The 21389-nt window shown below is 35.7% G+C and overlaps 2 protein-coding genes across 3 annotated transcripts; one reads left to right on the top strand and one right to left on the bottom strand.

The window, feature by feature from the left end:
• Positions 1 to 6422: 6422 nt before the first annotated feature.
• On the top strand, positions 6423 to 14301 carry LOC145608046 (imidazoleglycerol-phosphate dehydratase, chloroplastic-like). Of its 2 annotated transcripts, none has more exons than XM_081663649.1 (9): positions 6423 to 6580; positions 8024 to 8282; positions 8485 to 8609; positions 8701 to 8805; positions 9102 to 9194; positions 11541 to 11615; positions 12300 to 12362; positions 12858 to 12967; positions 13793 to 14301. In XM_081663649.1, exons 2-9 carry the CDS (start codon positions 8075 to 8077, stop codon positions 13818 to 13820), a joined length of 807 nt encoding a protein of 268 aa, XP_081519775.1. In that variant the 5' UTR covers positions 6423 to 6580; positions 8024 to 8074; the 3' UTR covers positions 13821 to 14301. The 2 variants fall into 2 exon arrangements, with proteins under 2 accessions (XP_081519775.1, XP_081519776.1); XM_081663650.1 differs by having other exon boundaries at positions 6424 to 6580; positions 8037 to 8282.
• Positions 14302 to 14833: 532 nt separating this feature from the next.
• Positions 14834 to 16878, bottom strand: LOC145608942 (photosystem II D1 precursor processing protein PSB27-H2, chloroplastic-like). The gene is made up of 4 exons (XM_081664521.1): positions 16750 to 16878; positions 16416 to 16533; positions 15254 to 15657; positions 14834 to 15075 (listed from the first exon to the last, which is right to left on the bottom strand). The coding sequence occupies exons 2-4, from the start codon at positions 16522 to 16524 to the stop codon at positions 14938 to 14940; spliced, it is 651 nt and encodes a 216-aa protein (XP_081520647.1). The 5' UTR covers positions 16525 to 16533; positions 16750 to 16878; the 3' UTR covers positions 14834 to 14937.
• Positions 16879 to 21389: the final 4511 nt, after the last annotated feature.

The raw sequence follows: 21389 nt of genomic DNA, 5'->3' as shown, positions 1-21389 counted from the left end.
TTTGTGGCTAATGACCTTCAGATTTGGAGTAGGGGCAAATTCAAATACCTTGAGCAGCAAATTGATACTCTTGAGAAGGATTTGAGAGAGGCGCAGAGGGGTACAGTGACAGATGAATCCTTAGCGAATTGTGCCGACCTTGAAAAAAGACTTGATAACCTTTATGATCAGCAGGAAGCTCACTGGTATTTGCGGTCTAGGGCCTCGGAGATCAAGGATGGAGATCGTAAAACTTCGTATTTCCATCATAAAGCTTCGCAGAAAAAAAGCAGAAATGAGATCAAGGGTCTTTTTAATTCTGACGGCATATGGAAAGAGGATGATGAGGATTTAGAGAAGATTGTTGAGAACTTTTATCAAAATTTGTTTACAGCAGGTACTCCTTCGGAAGAAGCTTGTGATAGAGTTCTTGAGTCGACGGAATGTAGGATATCCCCAGAAATCAACTCTGAGCTTTTGCGCCCCTTTTTGAAAGATGAGATTTTTGCCGCTCTGAACCAAATGCACCCCTGCAAGGCTCCGGGACCTGACGGTATGCATGCTATATTTTTTAAAAAATTTTGGCATATTGTTGGCGATGATGTCACTAGTTTGGTTAGTAATATTTTACAGGGAAATGAATCTATCGGCCCTGTTAATAATACTAACATTGTTTTGATCCCTAAAGTGAAATCCCCTACTCTAATGGCGAAATTTAGGCCTATTGCCCTCTGCAATGTTTTGTATAAATTGCATCGAAGGCTATTGTTATGCGGTTGAAGTCTATTCTCCCTGGCATTTAGTAATATTTTACAGGGAAATGAATCTATCGGCCCTGTTAATAATACTAACATTATTTTGATCCCTAAAGTGAAATCCCCTACTCTAATGGCGGAATTTAGGCCTATTGCCCTCTGCAATGTTTTGTATAAATTGCATCGAAGGCTATTGTTATGCGGTTGAAGTCTATTCTCCCTGGCATTGTTTCTGAAAATCAGAGTGCTTTTGTTCCGGGCAGACTCATCACAGATAATGCCCTCGTTGCTCTAGAGGTATTTCATACGATGAAAACGAGATGTAAAAGCAGGAAGGGGTTGGTTTCGATGAAGCTTGATATGAGTAAGGCCTATGACAGAGTTGAATGGATTTTCCTCGAATAATTGCTCTTGAAAATGGGTTTTTCCAGCCGTTGGGTGGACACCATTATGGACTGTGTAACTACAGTCAAATATTCTTTCATTGGTAATGGCAATGTTTGTGGCTCGGTTGTTCCTTCTAGAGGTCTCCGGCAGGGAGACCCCTTATCCTTGTATCTATTTATCCTAGTTGCAGATGCTTTCTCAGGTCTACCGCGTAAAGCTTTAGTTGATGGCTCTATTCATGGAGCTAAAGCTAGCCGGAGTGGGCCGGTGATTTCTCACCTTCTTTTTGCAGATGACAGTCTTTTATTCGCAAGAGCCAACCGAAGGGAGTGTTTAAAAATTGTCAAAATTTTCAACATATATGAACAAGCTTCCGGGCAGAAAATTAAATATGACAAATCGGAGGTCTCTTTCAGTAAGTCTGTCAGTACGACTGTGCAAGAAGAATTGTTGGAAATCCTAGCTATGCGGCGAGTTGATAAACATGGTAAGTATCTTGGGATTCCGACCATCATCGGAAAATCAAGAAAGATGGTTTTTTCGGCTCTGAAGGATCGAATATGGAAAAAATTATCGGGATGGAAGGAAAAATTTCTATCGAGAGCAGGGAAGGAGATTTTGCTTAAATATGTCATTCAAGCTATTCCAACCTATATTATGGGTGTCTACAAAATTCCGGCAGGGATTATTGATGATATTCATGCTATGATTGCTCGTTTCTGGTGGGGTCAAGAGGATGGGAAAAAGCGTGTGCATTGGAAAAGTTGGAAGGACCTATGTACTCCAAAATGCCTTGGAGGCATGGGTTTCAGGGATTTGAGAGTGCTTAATGATGCTCTCTTAGGCCGACAAGCTTGGAGATTAACAAGCAACCCGAACTCCTTATTAAACAAAGTCCTAAGTGCAAAGTACTAAGCGGGGAAATCTTTCCTTGATGCGAATTTGGGACTTGGGGGCAGCTACTCATGGCGTAGCATTTGGTCCTCCAAAGCTCTATTTAAGGAGGGGTTGTTGTGGAGGATAAGTAATGGAGCGTCGGTTGATATATGGCACGACCCTTGGGTCGATAATGGCGAGAGTAGGTTCATTACTTCTCCGATTTCCAATGAGGTCTCTCGGGTAAGTGACTTGATTGATCATGGTTCTCGTAATGGGATGTGCAACGCATTGAAGCTATTTTCAATGAGGTAGATGTGCGTAGTATTTTGGCCATCCCATTGAGCTCCAAAGCTGGTCCGGATAATGTGGCGTGGGCTTTCTCCTATGATGGTCCCTACTCTGTAAAATCAGCTTATATGCTCGGCAAGTCGTGTAACCTCGACCTCTTCCACAAAGCTTGGGTGGAAATTTGGAAATTGGACGTCACTCCAAAAGTCAGGCATTTCTTGTGGCGGGTTAGCACTGGAACTCTTCCCGTGCAAGCTTATCTTAACTATAGACATATGACTGATCTCGTTGATTGCCCTTGGTGTGAAGGCAGCCCAGAAACTGTACAACATGCCCTATTTGATTGCCCTATGGTAAGACAACTTTGGGAGGAGTGTGACTATGTAGCTATGTCCTTATGGCCATCTGATTTTTCTTTTTTGGAGCTTATTGAGTCTTAGAGCAAGTTGGATTCGAAAATGGTTTGCAGGGGATCGATTCTTATGTGGTACATATGGTGTAGGCGAAATGACATGATTTTTAATTCAAAGGAGGTTTACCATCCTTTGATCATTGAGCGAACTTATCGCCTTGCAGCTGATTGCAGTACATATGCTAAGAAGATTTATGGGGGAGCTCGAATTAAAAGGGGCAGCAGCCCGAAATCGTGGAAGCCCCCACCAGAGGGAGTTGTGAAGCTCAATTGCGATGCCTCGTTATCTGTGGATGGTTGGGTTGGACTAGGGGTCGTGGCTAGAGATTGGAAAGGGGAGGTTGTTTTTGCTGCCTGCCGTCGCACGAGAGCTCACTGGACTCCGATAGTAGCTGAAGGCAAAGCTGCAGCCATGGCTATTAAACTAGCGAAGAGGTATGCCCTCTCTGACATCATCATCGAATCCGACAATCAGATTCTCATCAATCGTCTATCAAAGGCCTCGATCTTCTTCACAAACCTTGAATCTATTCTTAATGATATTCTATCCTCTTGTTTACATTTTCTTCTGTTTTATGGTGCCATGTAAAAAGGGACGGAAATACCGTTGCCCACAATTTAGCTCGTTTAACTCCTTTTGGTGTTGAACAAGTTTGGGAGAACCATAGTCCTTGTGAGGTGTCTCCCTATGTGTTGATGGACAATTTATCAATATAAGGCATCCTAAACGTTTTCTCAAAAAAAAAGATAAGGTGGCTAGTAGGGTTTAAAATTCTAGAGGGGGCAAAGGTTGGAAGGAAATGGTGTGGAGAAAGAGGATGATTTTGATTTTAATTAAGTATCCATTTTGATTTTTGCACTATTTAATTACCTACATAATTTCGATAAATGTTTGTGCATATAGAAATAAAGTTGTTTAGTACTCATTAAATCGCATAAATATTTTATATCTCACAAATAATACCTTAAAGGTGTAAATAATAGAAAATATAAGTATTATTAATACCTATTTAAAAATATATTTCATGATAAATTTTGTGTTTTATATGTTAGTAAAAAAATGATGGTCAAAGTTAGTAAAAGTCAAATGTGTCATTTTTTTTTTGAGCAAAAAATGTGTCAATTATTTAGGAACATAGAGAATATAATTGTTGGATGAATGACAATTATTATAATCAATAACATAATACTTGTTGTCAAAAAAAAAAAAAAAAAAAAAAAAAAAAAAAAAAAAAAAAAAAACATAATACTAAAACAAACACCAAGAATGACACACGTCATTTCTTGGTGATGTTTTTTTCCCTCCAAACCCATCCTCCATCTTCTTTTGCCAAAGAAGTTTTAGAGAATATTATGTAATATGATTTGTTATTGGTTTTCTTGTATCTTCTATATATACACAATCAACTACAATTTTATTCAAAATATATTATAATTCGTATCTTTTCTCGTCAAAATCTTTTAAAAAAAAAATTAATTGTATAATATGATTTCCTATTTGGTCAATTTTTTTTGTAATCATGCTTTTTATTTAATGAAATGCATTCTTATATTGTGTTGGAGAAAATAGACTAATGGAACTATTTTCTTTTCCCAAAAAATTGCAAGATCGCTTTAACTATAAGCTAAACTCCATTTCCTCTATTTAATCTTATTTTATCATATCACATCCCTATTTTGTTTGTTTTTCTTTTTCACTTCATACATACCATTGTATTAAGTGCTAGAATATCAAACATTATTATTATTGTTGTAGTAAGTTATGTATTGATTTTAAAATTATTTCAATAATAAACCACTTTAGTTTACGCAAAATTAAAATTTTTTGGTTAAATCAGTGCATCGCACGGGCACTAATCTAGTTATTTAGAATATGATAGATTTTAAAAGGTAAACAAATAAACTAGAGAAATTCCAAATTTTCAACAAGTGAAACAAAATATGTTTCTAGCAATCAATAACATAATACTAAAACAGATACCAAGAATGACTTCATGGTGTTGTTTTTTTTCCCTCCAAAACCATCCCCCATCTTCTTTTGTCAAAGAAGTTTTAGAGAATATTTATATAATATGATTTGTTATTGGTTTTCTTAAATCTTCTATATATACACAATTAACTACAATTTTATTCAAAATATATTATAATTCGTATATTTTCTTGCCAAAATCTTGTAAAAATAATATTTAATTGTATAATATGATTTCTTATAAAAAAAAATGTATAATATGATTTCCTATATGGTCATTTTTTTTTTTGTAATCATGCTTTTTATTTAATGAGATGCATTCTTATATTGTGTTGGAGAAAATAGACTAATGGAACTATTTTCTTTTCCCAAAAAATTGCAAGATTGCTTTAACTATTAGCTAAACTCTTTTAGGCCCCGTTCTTTAGAGCTACTCTGCTCTGCTCTAAAGAAATCTACTCTACTCTGCTCGGCTCTGCTCAGCTCAGCTCAAAAGAAATCTGCTCTGCTCGGCTCTGCTATGCTCTGCTCTATTTCCAAATAATAATTAATAATAACAACAATAATAATTAATATTGTATTGATGATAATAATTTATTTTTTTGAATAATTATAATAATTATTAACATTAAAAATAATTTTAATAATTATTAACAATAATAATGATTGATATTTATTAATCATAATAATAATTAATAAAAATAATTATCAATAATAATATTTAATAATTCAAACTATTAAGAATTAATATTTAATAATATTATTAATTAATAATTTCTAATAATTATAACAATTCTTTCAAAAAAAATAAATAGTAATAATAATGATAACAATTAATAACAATTTCTTTTATAAACATTTGATATTGGAATCACAATATGTAGAAACATTTTATGTGGGTATTGATTGTTGGTTCATAGAGTTAAATTTAATTTTCAAATCTTTCCATACAATTTAAGAATTAAAAAAAAAGAGGTTGTTTTCAAGTAATACTTTATATATTATCATTATTTTAGGGTTAAAAATATATGCTTAAGACAAATTTATAAGTAAAATCATTATTACTCATTAAATCATTATATTTAAATTTTTGTGAAATAAATATAAGTAAACCGTTGTCTTTTATCTTTCTACTATTAACATATGTTGAATATGGTACACATACATTTATGTTTTCACTCACCTAAATCTATATGCACTTAATAATAATAATAATAATAACAACAACATTAATAATAATAACACTAATTATAGTATTAATTATAATGTTGAAATCTGCTCTGCTCGGCTCAGCTCTGCTCTGCTATTATGAAATCTGCTCTGCTCTACTCTGTTGAAATTTAATCTACTCTGCTATGCCCAGAAGCTCAAAAGAACAGAGCCTTAATCTCATTTTATCATATCACATCCCTATTTTGTTTGTTTTTGTTTTTCACTTCGTACATACCAATATATCATTGTATTAAGGGATAGAGTATCAAACATTATTATTACTGTTGACATTGTTGTAGTAAGTTATGTATTGATTTTAAAATTACTTCAATAATAAACAACTTTAGTTTACGCAAAATTAAATTTTTTTGGTTAAATTTGTACATCGCACGCGTACTAATCTAGTTATTTAGAATATGATAGATTTCAAAAGGTAAACAAATAAACTAGAGAAATTCCAAATTTTAAACAAGTGAAACAAAATACAAGTATGATTCTAGCAATTTTGTAAATAAGTAGCGGATTTTACCCGTAATTTTACTAATTTAACCTCTTGAGAAATAAATTTTGTTTTTCATTTTGAGAATCTGTGTGGCATCAATAAGCCTCCTCTCTCTCAGTTCCCCCCATTGAAGCGCACTCAACGGTCTCCATTCAGCGACTTCTGATATTCCATCCTCCATTGAAGCAGCTTCTGAGGTGAATACCAATCTCTAGGGTTTACCGTTAATTTTATTGTCCAGTATAATCAATTTAGATTCTTCAAAAGTGGATTATTGAACTATTGATTATAATTACCAAGGTTATGATACATCATAATATATGATTTTATTGCCAGTTTTGAACTTATGTGATTTTTCAAACCTAATTTGATATTTGAATCAAATTTGGAACTATGATTTTGTACCTTTTCGTAAACTTATGAACCTAATTTGGTACTTGAATCAAATTTGGTTGCTAATGTGTTAATCAATAAAGAGTTGGTCAATGATACTGGAGTATACTTGTTTTGGATGATTTTCTTTCTTTTCTATTGAAATTTATGGATTAATCACTACCCTAAAGTTTTGTTCATGTTATGTGCATGTTTCTTATTTTGGATGCAATTTGTAATATTGAGTATATTCTTATCATAAAAATTTTATTTATATATTTATTTTTCTAATTATTTTGGTTGGGCTTGTGTATTGTTGAATGGATATGAAGAATTAAAGAGAGAAGGGTACAGTTAGATAATTCTAGTATAAAGGGATAATGCATTATTGTGTAACTTTGATTCTTCAAAATGGAAATATCTTGTTATTGATTTTGGATAGATAGTAGCCTACCAATGAAGTTTTGAAAAGAATGGGTGCTGAATTAACTTATGAAAGTTGTTTGGTAATATAAATATGGTAAAATTGGTAAAAACCACCTTTTATGTCCAACTTTTTTGAAAAAACCACCTTTTTATGTTTTTTTAATTAAACCACCTTTTAAGTACCTAAATTTTTAATTGCACCACCCCTATTTCAAATTATGACAAAAAAATTAACTAAGACGTCAAAGGGGCCCACAACTTGTGATTTTTGCTCCTAAATCATGTATTTTGTTCACCTCCAAAAACATTTGACCCTCCCCTTTAAATATATGCATGACTAAATTGAGTAAAGCTCTATAAAACCAAACTTAATTTTGCTACAAAAATTAAATTGTAGTATTTGTTTATTCTCAAAACCTAAATTGAGGTAATTGAAGTGGATGGTTGATATGGAAGGGAAAGATTTGCTATGGTTGATGATTTGGAAGTGGATGGTTGAGATGCAATATGTTAGATTTGAAATAGGGGTGGTGCTATAAAAAATTTAGGTACTTAAAAGGTGGTTTAGTTAAAAAAAAAACTTAAAGGTGGTTTTTTCAAAAAAGGTGGTTTATACCAATTTTACCTATAAATAATTTACTCCCTTGGGGTTACTTCATGTAAGTTTGCTTTCCTTTCAACCTTTCAAGAAAGAGTATGTTGCTACTCCATTTTAAAAGTGCTAAGTTCTGATCCTATTTCTTTATCTTATAAATATGATATGATTATATGATATTAGATTTTGCAACATTTTATGTGATGACATTTGTTTTTACTGCGTTATTAAATTATTAATTGAATAGGTTTCGGCTCAAGTCTTTCTGCAGTCGCTCCCTGGTGGTATTTCTCATTTTATGGCACTCTGTACACCTGGTGGTTGTCACCTCATCAACCCCAAAATTAGGGTTTCTCCAACCACTCTCCATCTCCCTGCCCAATTACCCATCTTCAACAACCCCATTTCTAAGAATCTCAAATTAACGAACTCAGTTACTGCAACTCCTCGAGCTTCAATGGCGGATGACAATGGCTCTCCTGCCATTTCCGCCTCCCAAAACACCGGTGATCATCTTCATTATTTATACTCTCATTTTCTGTTCAAATTTTTATATTTTATATATTGAAAATATTGCAATAGCTGAGAAATTGAAGTTGACTTTAGTTGCCCAATCACTGAAATTCAAATTTTAATTAATGCGAAGTACATTTAATGAGGTTTGTGACTGTTATCTCTCTCTCTCTTTTTTTGTGGTGTTTTGATTAGTCGGTCGAATTGGGGAGGTGAAGAGAGTAACTAAAGAGACAAATGTGTTTGTGAAGATAAACTTGGATGGTAAAGGAGTTACTGATAGCAGCACTTCAGTCCCTTTTCTGGATCATATGTTGGATGTCAGTATTTTCAATCCTACTTGCTTATTATTATTTTTCTTTGTTTTCTGAAGGCTGAAGATATTCTGATCATGGATTTTTGTGTATGTAGCAACTAGCTTCACATGGGCTATTTGATGTACATGTGAGAGCTACGGGTGATATTCATATTGATGATCATCACACTAATGAAGATGTTGCGCTTGCCCTTGGAACGGTATGCTTAGAAATTCGGTCCCTTTTTTTTTTTGGGCATTAATTATCTTCCATGAACTTTAATCCAAACTCTTCATGTGCTATGTACTTTGAATAGCTAGTAATGCTAATGTGTTAGTTTGTGCAATTACGTCTAACAAATTCTTTTTTGCTTTATTGGGTCGCTATGAATTGATTATCAATCGAGTCTATGAGTTTAGTTTGTTGCTGTTGTATTACTGGCTGTTTCAACTAAAATCTAGATAAAAACTCGGCTTAAATGCTTTTACATTAGAATTTCTTGTTTTCTTGATGTAGGCTTTGCTACAAGCTCTTGGTGACAGAAAAGGAATCAATAGATTCGGTGACTTCTCTGCACCTCTGGATGAAGCTTTGATTCATGTATCACTGGTATGTTGTCATTATGTGCTCCTTTAGTATCTTATACTGTTGTACACTTCCATTCCATAAATGAGCCAGCTGAGTTGTTGACTACACATGAGGTTTAAGTATGTACGCAGTATTCAACTTTATTTAATAATGTTTTGCTGAGCTTTCTAGCAGAACCATGATGACCTTGTAAACAAGCTGAAGCACATTGATTTTTGTTATAACATTGGCCATTAGCTGAAATTATAGTAATGTTTTTAAGTATTTTTTTTCTCATACTTTTTCTGTATATTTTTACTAGCATGTTTATCCTTTCTTTTTATCTTCATATAGCCCTCTTTTATAAAACTTTCTCAAATTTTATTTTTATACTCCGTATTCTCATTTTGTGTTTTCACTTTACTCTGCCCTTGTCTTTTGCTCTTAAGATTTCTCTCTTTTTTTTTTTTTGTCCACGTTCATTTTATAACTTTTCTATCTTTGTTTCATTTTTTGTGGATGGTTCCTTATGGCGATTCATGTTAGTGTACCCCAAATCATTTTGATATTAAGTCTATGTTGCTGCTGTTGTTTATTACCAATGTTGCCCTTATGGAATGATGAAGGGATAAAAGGGGTCCCAACTCCAGATCTTTTGCAGTCTGTTAGATATTAAGTTATAACGGATACAGTTAGTCTAAAAACATATGAAATTTATGTACCACCCAATTCCCCCCTCCCACAACCAAAAAGTGAAAAGAAAAAGAATCTTCAGACTGTGATGGAGATTCCTAATGAAGTGGAAATACCCACGAATGGTTTTATGATTCTTGGGAGGGTTTAAGCAAGCCAAAACATGTTCAGAGAGATATCAAAGTATCATTTCAGTTTGTTAGATGTAAGGTTATATACATTGTTACATGCAATGAAAACCTAAGTTGGGAAGGCCACACTGAAAGATATGTATTTTTGGAAGTTGGATGAAGCTGATGCTACGAAGCCTTGAGAACCAGCCTTGAAGTGAATGTAGTTTACATAAGAAAAGGAGACAACTCTTCTATGAACTATATCATGAACAAATCCTCTGCACACCATTCATGAAATTTTATCCATTCTTGCATGTTGTGAGATTCTTAATGTTGGGTTTTGAAAGACTTTAGTTTATACTACTGATCCAAGACTGAAACTTTAATATGAATTAAGTCTAATACTACAATGACTTGTCATTTATTTGAGTGAGCATGATTGAACTACTGGTGGTTTAGGAAAGATGGATAATACTAATGAAAGAGTGAAGGACAAAAGTTATGTAGTCTGCCAGTTGTAACTCTGCAAAAAGACTTCAAACTTGGAGGTTGAGGATTTATAATTTTGGAATTGCTAAACAAGAGTTGAGTCAGTAACACATATACCATACCTTTGTGCCTCTCTAATTAAATTGACTAAAATTAGCCATAAAAAAATTAGACATTTCTCTGTGCTTGTTTTATTATGAAAACTAGGCAATAAATCTTACTACTTGTTTGAAGAAATATGTCATTAGAAGGAATTGCCAAATTTCTCATGGTCCCTAAATAATCGAGGCAAAAAAAAAATATGACACTCTCCTGTCTGAAAAAAGTAGCATCACTGTCAATAAACAGTACTCTTTTATAGGGGAGGACACAGGCTATAGTACCGATTGTGACTTCTATGAATGAACATGTTTGCTGTAAATTTATCAGTATTCCTCAAACCAGTTTTTGTGTTATGACAGTGAGTGTTTGAAGGACTCAGTTATTTGAAACATTATCTGTGCTTGGCATGAAGTATGCATGTTCTGATCTGTTGGAGTAAATCTATATAATGATTTTCTTTCTTGCATTGTTGCTATGAATGTCTGAACTTCGAGAAAACCAGAAGACATTAAGAAGCAAAGTGAAGGACCTGATTTTTCTCAACCCCTTGGCTCTGAAACAACAGGATGATGAGCCAATGCTAGATCTAGTTGTCTTTGTTTTGCCCTGCCATAACACTTAGGGTTCTTGATATTTTTTAAATGTTGTTTGTTGTTCAGTTACTTAATGAAGATGAAAAACTGTTGCATTTGACTTTTTAACGGGTGTGTGTGTGTGTTTTTTTTTTTTTTTTTTTTTTTTTTTTTTTTTTTAAATTTTTTATTTTTTAATTTTTTTCCGTGAAGCGTAGCGATTCATACTACCAGAAAAGTTATGATAATATTATCATATACCATGGCTATTCCCATTGAAGATTCACCATGTTTTGTCTGAATAATAGATATTTGATATGAATGACAAATGTATAGATTTTATTGCGATTTGCAAAGCTTCAACTTCCTTTAATTTGCTTGTTTATTGAGCTTTTGAGGCACACATGTTTCTTTTTCAGGATTTATCTGGAAGACCCCACTTGAGCTATGATCTACAAATACCTACTGAGAGAGTTGGAACTTATGATACCCAGGTTACTTCTATACACCTATGATTTAAGTATTGTTGGGATAAGCAGTACATAGTTTTTTGTTGAATATTTATTATTAAGATATCAGTTTATAATGTCAAAAAATTTAATGCCTGTATTTTGGGAAAAAAAGGCTGGTTTTGTCCCACCTGCACTTTTGTTAGCTGGAAAGCAAATTTGCTTAGAGTGTGAACTCTGTTAAAACTTGGATTACCTAACTGTACTCATACCCCCCCCCCCCCCCCCCCCCCCCCCCCCCCCCCCCCCCTGTTTATTCAGTCATAAGATTTTAACTTGCAACCTAAATTTGGAAGTAAATAATTTGTGAAGATAGCAATTTTGCAAGTTGGCCTTATGTGATAGCTCTGCTAGTTTTCTGGAATCTGGGAAATAAGCTGCGGTTTTTGCATATATAAGTTGCTGTATTTGTACATTTTAAATTTATTAAAATATATGCCTGATCTTAATGTTTCTACTTAACATAGCTGCATATAAATTGAACACCTTCTATCCTAGCCAATTACGCTAAGAATCCTAAGATGACTTAATCTAATAATGTGTTTCTCACCATCACATTTAAGAACTTTGAAACATTTTGGCTGCCTGTCCTGTATTTTTTTTTTGCTCCCTTTGTTGTTTTTAAGCAAGAATGAAATATATAACTTACCATGAGGTCTCTGTATTTAGCTTGTGGAGCACTTTTTCCAGTCTTTGGTGAATACTTCTGGCATGACGCTTCACATTCGGCAGGTTTGCTCTCTTTCTTACACTAGCAGCCAAATTAGATAATAAGCCAGCATTTTTGGTGCATTTAGAAACTTTTGTGAATGAATGTAATGCATTCTAGTCACAAGCTATGCTAATCATGCTCGTACTAGTATTAAACATGTTGAAGCTTTATAATGTCCTTTATTCTTATTATTTGTCAAAGATCATACCCTAGTATTCATTTTGTTCAAGCTGGGTTAGGTGATGGACATGGATAATTGCCTAATTAAGCTAGGCATGATATTTACAGAGTTAGAGGTTAAAGTTCACAGTTAATATACTTATTTCTTAGCTTAAAAATAGAAAGCTTTAATAAAAATATTGAAATGAATAATGATTGCTCGTTGTATTTTTTTTTTTTTTTTTTTTAAAAAAAAAAAAAAATTCAGGCCTTCAGCTTCCATCATTTTTTGAGCAATTGAGAAAGTATTGGCATTTCATTTTTATTGATGAAAGAAAGGTTTATATATGACACAGCTTGCTGGGAAAAATTCTCACCACATTATTGAGGCAACTTTCAAGGCCTTTGCCAGGGCTCTCAGGCAGGCTACAGAATATGACTACCGTCGTGCAGGGACAGTACCAAGGTTTGTAATTTTTAGCACAAAATAAACATAGCTGATATTAGAATTATCGGCCTACAAAATTCACACCTGACTCAGCCATTATTTTTTTTTTTTTTATGTTGGATAATATGTTCCCCCTGATTTCGTTGCATATGATGTGTTTTAACTAACTTCTGCCCCCACCCCCCTCCCCCCCCCCCCCCCCCCCCCCCCCGGAACTTTTTTATGTTTGGATAATATTTTCCCCCAGATTTCGTTGCATATGATGTGTTTTTACTCACTTCTGCCCCCACACCCCCCCCCCCCAACCGCACGCGGATTGGTGTTAATACAAATGATCATTAAATTCACATTTTGTCTCGGCTTATTCCTGTAGACCTATAGTATGCTGATGGGGTTTACCATTGCACCCTGTTACATGATTAGGTAACGTGATATGCTGTCCTGTGTCTTAGTTCTGGTCTCCTGTATCAACATGTGCAGAATTTTGCTAGTAGAAATATTGGTAGTCTTATGTATTCATCGTAGTTACCATGAGGCTTCAGGATATTAGGAAAGTGTGAATGAGGTAAATCCTAAAGGTACTTTCAGAGTGTCCAAGTAGATAGAGGATGAGTAGTTGCATGAAAGGAGTAAAATTTTTGTATGATGAACAGTTAAAAATGTTGTGGATGTGCTCTTCATTGTATTATACACTGTTGTTAAGGATGGGAGGGAAAGCGTCTACTTCTCACCTGCTTTAACTGGAAATTGGCAATCAGTTTCTTGGATACTCGTCGTTGTCTGAAGCTTTGCCTTGTAGGTTGTATTTTCAAGATGTCTAATTGTGTTTTTCTGATTGGCCAGTTCAAAGGGGGTTCTATCACGTGCTTGACGATTAGTTCATCCAGGAATTGTGTCCAAGGCAATTTCCATTATTGATTCTGCACCTACATGATGCCTCAACTTCTTAAAGTATTCTATCCAAGTGTCTGCAGAAGCAAGCCTGATTATTATTTTCGGTACAGACAGATCATTGTGTTGCTTGACATCTTAGTGCACACTAAGGGTGTGCTACATTTGCCAGTATTGTTGTTGGAATGCAAAGGCTAGGATCACAAATTGAAATGAACAATAGAGCTGGGTTTTTGTTTTTGTTTTTGTTTTTGTTTTTATGTGATCTGAGCAACTTTTGTAGAAGTTAAACATGGTATTATTGTTGTATACGCTTGGATATTACACTCAAATTCAGTAAACATGTCCGTAGAATTGTATCTGAATTTTCTGTCCTCAAATTGGGCTTCAAATAATGTATCAATGAGCAGCAAGCTGAGACCTTATATCTATTATATAAAGGGCTTGTAATATTCTAATAACTGTTGTTTTTATGCTAAGCCTCGACTCATTAAGGTTCCTACTGATGCACTTCAATTTGACTGAATTATAATGCTAGCAACTATCTGCTATCTCTATATGAAATTAGGCATCATATTGTCCCAATCCCTCTTGATTAAAAGTATTATTGATATAACAAAAAGATCTTTATAATATTTCAGTTACTGTCCGATTCGTATCGTTGTGGTATACCTGGAAAATCAATTCTAAGTCCTTACCAGTTTTAGAAAGGCAACCATGGTTTTAGGACATGATAAAAGAAGTTAACGCGAAAATTTTGGATAAAGGGAGCATATATCAGCTACAACTTGAGGTAATAAAACCAGAAGTCAGGGTTTTTTTACAACAAACCAGAAATCAAGTTAGTAGTAATGCAAAAGGTTGAAGCCTAGCATGGATAAAGTACATTGCAAAATCATAAAACGGAATGCCTGTTGATTATACAGTTATGCTGAATCCACCTTAATTTATTTAAGTATACCAGTGCAGAGACTGGTTGAACGGCATGAAATATGTCAAAAGGTAGCAGAAAACACAGGTTACAGCTCTTTCAGTAAGAATGTATACACAAAGAACAGGAAATCAAACTATACAGGCAAAATTTATCCAGCAATAGCCTACAGGTATTCTTCAACAATATCTAAATCGTGCAAGATTTCAGACTTGACTTCATCACTGAGTGAAGCAGATGGACCTGCCTTTGAATAAAAGCGAGCAAGCGATCTAAATACTTCCTCCAGCTTCATATAAGATTCCTGCAAGACCAAAACACCTCTTAGCAGAATGCTTAGTGGTACAAATATTATTTATCTTTGGCTCTGTCTTCATTATAAATCTTAAACTTAGTAGTGTTTGTAAGTGTGATGTATCAAAAGAAAAGTTGAGAGATAAATTTTGCAGTGTGCTGCAAGTATACTATCACAAAACACTTACCTCTTTGGCTACAGCTTGCTGCCCTCTCCAGTTACTTAAGTAATCTCGAATAGATTCTTTTGCAGCATCTGCAGTTCGTCTGAATTTAGACATATCTTGTGGATCCTCTTTCAACGACTCTCGAAGCGTTTTCAAAACTTCCTTGACTGACTTTAGGTAGGCTTTTGGCAACACTTTGCCTGACTTTGTTTTTTCATTGGGATCAAACAATGATTTAATTGGGCCCAATAAACTGTCATCCTGTTGATTATCATCTGCTTTATCTACGGCTTTTACTGGTTCCGATATCATACCCTGTTGGAATGTTAAAATGGCAACCAATGAAGCTGCAGTACATAACTGTCTCCGATTCAATTGGGTTTCCTCAAGAAATAGCACTGACTGATGTTCAGACTCCCATTTGCCTGTTACACAAAAAGAACTGCATCTGAGAATGAAACTCGAAGGAAAAGGTAGGCTTTTACTGAGTTTCTTACTAAAAGATTATGTAATGGTTGGTATCATTCTATGCTTAACAAAGTACATTTTCTTAAAAAGAGCTTTAGAAGCTGCAGCCATTGATGTACCTCATGAAGGATGAAACTCCCATTTCCTTTTCTGAATCTTGAAAATTCAAGAACTCAAGAAAACGTTCTCTCCGAAAGACCAGTAAGTTTTCCTCCTCAAAGATCATTAGTCACAAAATAACCTTTTCTTCCTAAAATCCTCATCAAAAACCATATAAATTCTAACATTCTCTACATTCATACAATTTGTAATCGATAGTATACAAAAAATATATAATTCATCAGCTTCACAACAAAGATATTGCATTTTAAAATTTACTAATTCAGTAAACCAAGCTCACATAGGAGAAGAATTTAAACAAGACATCATCACAAAACCAGTTGACTATGGATGGAATAACCACCAAACTCGTACAAATAGTTATAACTTCATCCTCCCTAGTCCCTCCTCATCTTCGACGTAAGACTACTAGTCTCAACTCCCATGTGGCGTATTATCTTCACAAAACTATTGGCTATTTGCATAAATAGACACTATGCAATGTAACAATACTATCATATGGATAAATGAATACCGGTATACCATATACGAAGTATAAAACTCAGGTTGCTAAAAAAACTTAGGAGTGAAGAAAGGAAAAGTGCACGGAATTTACCGTCTTTGTCGACTTTTATCGCCGTCTTGCAACTACTCGGACGCCCATCCTTGAGACAGGGAAGAAGGGGCGGCCGAGCTCGGCCAACGGAGAAAAATTCCATTTTCATAGTTCAATCCTAAATAGCAACACAATAGCAATCAAATTTGACTCGATCATCAGATTAAGGATATCAATACCAAATTCTAGGACTTCAGTAATCAAATTATATAACCATAACCAAACAGTTCAATAAGCAATCCACCTTAAAAGAACCATGAATTGAATTAAATTAAATAAACGATTGACATTAGATTGTGAAACTGTTATTCAATGGTTATGAAAAACATCTTACCTAGGCTTCAACGGAGGAGAGATAACTCAGAAGCAGGTCCAAATGAGAATTCAGGGTAGCTGCTCAGTGGAGGAAAGAGACAGGGAGGGGTGCTTGACTGCTTGCCAAAAGCTCAAAAATCCTTTGATAATGCTATACTGTTGCTCGAAGCCTTGTATATATGTTGTGTACAAAACATTTTGCATGTCTCCGGTTTACAATAATTTTATTGTACATCGAATATTTTGCGAAAAGTGACTCATTTTTCATATACTAGTTGCCCTATCGCGCGCGATGCGCGCGATAGTTCAGCGCAGGAAGTACAAACCGAGGGTTGTGAGATGCGTGGAGAGTGTCTTTCAATGGCATTTTCGCAATAAACTCGAAAAAAAGCAAAACGGTGGTGGAAATTGGAGGGAAAAGATAACGTAATAGTAAAATTTACAACGGTGTGGTCCCAAAGAACGAAAGTGACAGCTGATTAAAAAAAACAAAAGTAGAAGAATTTTCGTAAAAGCGAAAAACTGAGCCTTTCTACTGTTTTCTTCCCCGAAAGCAAACACCATGGGAGTATGTAAAAGAAGCCTGAGGGTTCGCTGAAAACAGCACGCAAATTAATATGGTTAAATTTCGTCGACTGGAATGGGTGGTGTTACTGTCAACGGCGATGTCGTCGTTAGTAACACCGGCGAGGAAGAATTAGCGCTCGATGTTGCCAACGACGATGGTGGAGGACAGTTCGAAGATCTGGGTGACGGTGCTGCTTTGAAGGAGCTGTTGAAAGAGGTTAGTTATTTGCTAATTTTAATTGAGTAGATAAATTGGTAAAATTTTAGGGGAAAAATTAGGGTTTCATTTATGGAGGCTGTAATTGAGATTGAAATTATAGTTGTGGTGCAAATATTGTGAATTCCTTTATAGTATGTTTTGATATGCAAATTAGATAGTAATTGTGGTTGAAATTTGAGATTGAAATTGATAATTGGGTTCGATTGGTATGAAATTGATGTGTGAATATAAGTTGTTGTTGAAACATTGTGAATTAATATTAATCGTAATTGATAAGGTTTATGTGAGTTAAATATGTGTTGTTAAATCTGTGTTTAGAATGTTTGTATTGGTTAGGGTGATTAATTGTAGTGTGATTGTTAAAGGAGATTGAATAACTGGTGGTTTTGGAGTTTGTTTATGTTTATATTGTGTGACAGTTCTCTGCCATATCTATATATGATTTTTGTGTGTCTTGATGAAGGTTGTGGTTGGTGAAGAGTCTTATAAGACTCCAAAGAAAGGGTTTAGTAGTGTTGCAATTTCAGTCGAGATAGAAGAGTATGTTGAAGTTAATGTTGGTCTTCCACCTCCTGCAATAGGGATGGTTTTCCAGACATGGCAGGAACTGGATGAATATTTTAGGGAATACGGGAAGCAAAATGGGTTTGGGGTAGTTCGTACAAGTGCTTGTAAAGTAGGCAAAGGACCTAATGCAAAAATGCGAAGGAATTGTTTGTGGACTTGTGAGTGCTTTGGTTTGCCTGATAGGAAGCGGAAGAAGGCGGAGGTATTAGTGACTGATGCTCATATAGTTGAGGACATTGTTTCTGTGGGTGTGAAGAGGAGGAGTAAGAAAGTAGAGTGTCTTGTGAATGTGTATGCTAATGTTAACGAACGTGGGGAATGGGTTATTCAGAGGGCTGAACTGAAGCATGGAGGACACACTCCGACTCCAGGGAAGGCGAAGAATATCAATCGCTTGAGGAAGAAGTTTCTGGTGGAGAATCCACATGTTGTGAGGCAGTTGTTTAATGAACGGAGAGCTGGGGTTCCCGTGGCGAAAATATATAACAAAATGGCGAGAGAGCGTAATGGTGTGGAGAACATGCCTTTTTCCCCGCAAGATCTTCATGAAGAAGTTGCTAAGGAGAAGAAAAGAATCTTTGAGGAAGGTGATGCTAAAGCTATGTTTACCTATTTTGAGAGTATGGTTGAAGACAACTCAAATTTTTTTTACACATATCGAGTGGACGAGGAGGGGAGGCTGAAGGATGTACTCTGGGTAGATGCAAGGTGTTGCATGGCGTATGAGGAGTTTGGCGATGTGGTTTGTTTTGACTCCACCTACTTGACCAATGAATACAAGTTACCATTTTGCAACTTTGTTGGAGTAAACCATCATGGTCAAACAATTTTATTTGGGTGTGCGCTTGTTAGAAGAGAGACTTCTGAAACCTTTGAGTGGGTTTATAGCAATTGGTTGAGGTGTATGCATAACAAAACACCGAAAGCAATACTTACAGATCAGGACCCTGCAATGAGGAAAGCTTTGAAGAACACTATGAAAGGCACTACACATAGGTGGTGTATTTGGCATATATTGCATAAGTTTTCTACAAAGCTTGGAAAGCATCCCAATTACCCTGAGTTGAAGGAAGAGTTAGAGAGTGCGGTTTACGATAGTCTGGACTGCGAAGAGTTCGAAATACGGTGGCCTGAGGTGATCAAGAAGTATAAGTGTGAAGCAGACGAGTGGCTGGAAGGTGTGTGCTTTGTTTCTGAACTCTGTTTTGTAATGTGTTTCTGACCTTGTGTGGTGTAGCAGTAGTTATTAATTATTGTTAATTGAACCTGTTGGCAGTTGTAGTTCTGTCGTTACTGAAAGAGTACTGGTTGTATTATTGTTACTGTTGTAATCAGATGCTGTTGTTTAATAAATCATTTTTTGTAAAATTATGATACAACATGTTAAAAGTATTAATTGTGAAGTGTGTTAGAATTTTGAGTTGTCAAATTATGATACATACAACACCCCAGAAAGTGATTGTTTTTGAATTTTGAGTTGTGATGTAAAATATATCGTAAGGATGTGTATTTTGTTGAGCCACCTTTGGTAAATTGTGTTGGGTGTTCACAGGGCTGTTTTCTGAACGTGATATGTGGGTACCTACCTTTCTGAAGCATCTGTTTTGGGCCGCTATGAAGACAACCCAGAGGATTGAGAGTATACATAGTTTTTTCGATGGTTATTTGAGCCGGCACACATTGCTTTGTGAATTTGTGGAGAGATATTGTGAGGCTCTAGAAGTCAGGGCTACTAGTGAGAAAAGAGCTGATGATAACAACTCCAGATATGTTAGGCAACCCATGACGGCATTCCCGGCGGAGTCTTTGTTTCGAAAAATATATACGGATGCCAAATTTAAAGAAGTCCAAAGGGAGTGCACTAGGTTGCTGTATGTGACTGGTAGGGAGGCACACGTATAGCATAGTTATTCAATTTATAAGAATGATGCTAGGTGATGTTTTACCAAATTGAATTGGATATTTATGTTGTTGTACAGGTCTGGAGAAGCGGCAAATCTCTAATGCAGTCATCGAACATGTTCTTGAGGATATTGTTTGGTGGAAACCTAAGAACTCAAGGAAGGAAGTACCCTCTCAGAGGAAACGTGTGTACAAGGTGACATACGATAGCATCACAAAAGAAGTAGATTGCGAATGCAGGTACTTTGATAGCCATGGTATCATATGTCGCCATATGATTATGGTGTATCAGATGAACGACTGCAGAGAAATTCCTGATAAGTACATCCTGCATCGTTGGAGGAAAGATGTAATTAGGAAGCACACCAGAGTCAAAGTGAAGTACCACGATCCGAGCAAGACGGAGGCGGTGTGTAGATTTGATAAGATGATGGTGAAGTTCTCTCCCATTTGTTGTAAGACATCTGTTTGCAAGAGTGCGTCGGATGTTGTGTTGAATGGTCTGCAGCTGCTTGATATACAAGTAGAAGAGAAATTGTCGATGTTGACCGGTAACAAATCAGACCTTTTGGGGTGTAATGGGACACCTTCGTCTGTTTGTTTGGAAAAAGAGGCTTCACCACCTGATACTGAAAAGCAAGGGAGTTGTGCGAAGGACCTTTCAGTAGAACTTGGTACCATAAAGGACCCGCCAATTCCGAAGAAACCTCCTCATCGTACTACTACGTCAAGGTACAAGTCGTGTGTTGAGAATCCGAAGAAACCAGGTAAGAGGAGCAGTGGGAAACAAACCGCAGCTGCTGCAGGGGTTTCTCAATCCAACCTCCAGTCTTCTATTCAGGTAATTAAGGAATTTCTGGAGAAGACCTTCGTTGTTTAAAATTTTTGTTGTTTCTGTGAATCACCTTTCAGTCCTACATTGAAGTGATTGCTTCATTGAATGTCTTTGATCAGGTGCAACATCCATTTCCTATGATGGGTTACAGTCCTCATTGTGTAGGAGACATTCAAATGACTGATGGAGATGGTTCTTTGGGGTACTTCACCACATTGTCTGGAGTGCAGCGTCCTCCGTCTGTTGGGGCTGGCAGTTCTCCTACTCCGAGGCCTTTTTACCCCCCTCATTTTATGGCGTACCAGTACTATCAAATGCATGGAGTGCCGATGCAAATAGGGGGTGGTTACATGTCGCCTAATACGGCTGTTTCTCAGTTCCCGTACTCTGTGAGGCCTGGAAATGGCACAAAACCTGGTACTATGAGCCAAACTCCCACCCGTGCTGGGTCTAGCAGCACCAAGTAGTAGCTTAACAATCCAATGCGCCCCACCCTTTTTGTGTAGTAATTCTGGGATGTGGGTAATGTTAGTTGCTAACATTTACCTGAAGTGAGTTGCCTGTTATT

The sequence above is a fragment of the Chenopodium album genome, chromosome 23 (genome assembly GCF_948465745.1).
Source record: "Chenopodium album chromosome 23, dcCheAlbu1.1, whole genome shotgun sequence".
Taxonomy (NCBI): Eukaryota; Viridiplantae; Streptophyta; class Magnoliopsida; order Caryophyllales; family Amaranthaceae; genus Chenopodium; species Chenopodium album.
This window is presented reverse-complemented; position numbering and strand designations above follow the sequence as displayed.

Coding starts and splice junctions, on each gene's coding strand:
- LOC145608046 (XM_081663649.1), top strand. CDS start 8,075: ATGGCACTCTGTACACCTGGTGGTTGTCACCTCATCAACCCCAAAATT. Junction 8,806..9,101: donor TTGCGCTTGCCCTTGGAACG/GTATGCTTAGAA, acceptor TTCTTGATGTAG/GCTTTGCTACAAGCTCTTGG. Junction 11,616..12,299: donor TTGGAACTTATGATACCCAG/GTTACTTCTATA, acceptor CTCTGTATTTAG/CTTGTGGAGCACTTTTTCCA.
- LOC145608942 (XM_081664521.1), bottom strand. CDS start 16,524: ATGAAAATGGAATTTTTCTCCGTTGGCCGAGCTCGGCCGCCCCTTCTT. Junction 15,658..16,415: donor GATAAAAGTCGACAAAGACG/GTAAATTCCGTG, acceptor TTTGTGTAACAG/GCAAATGGGAGTCTGAACAT. Junction 15,076..15,253: donor AGCAAGCTGTAGCCAAAGAG/GTAAGTGTTTTG, acceptor TTGGTCTTGCAG/GAATCTTATATGAAGCTGGA.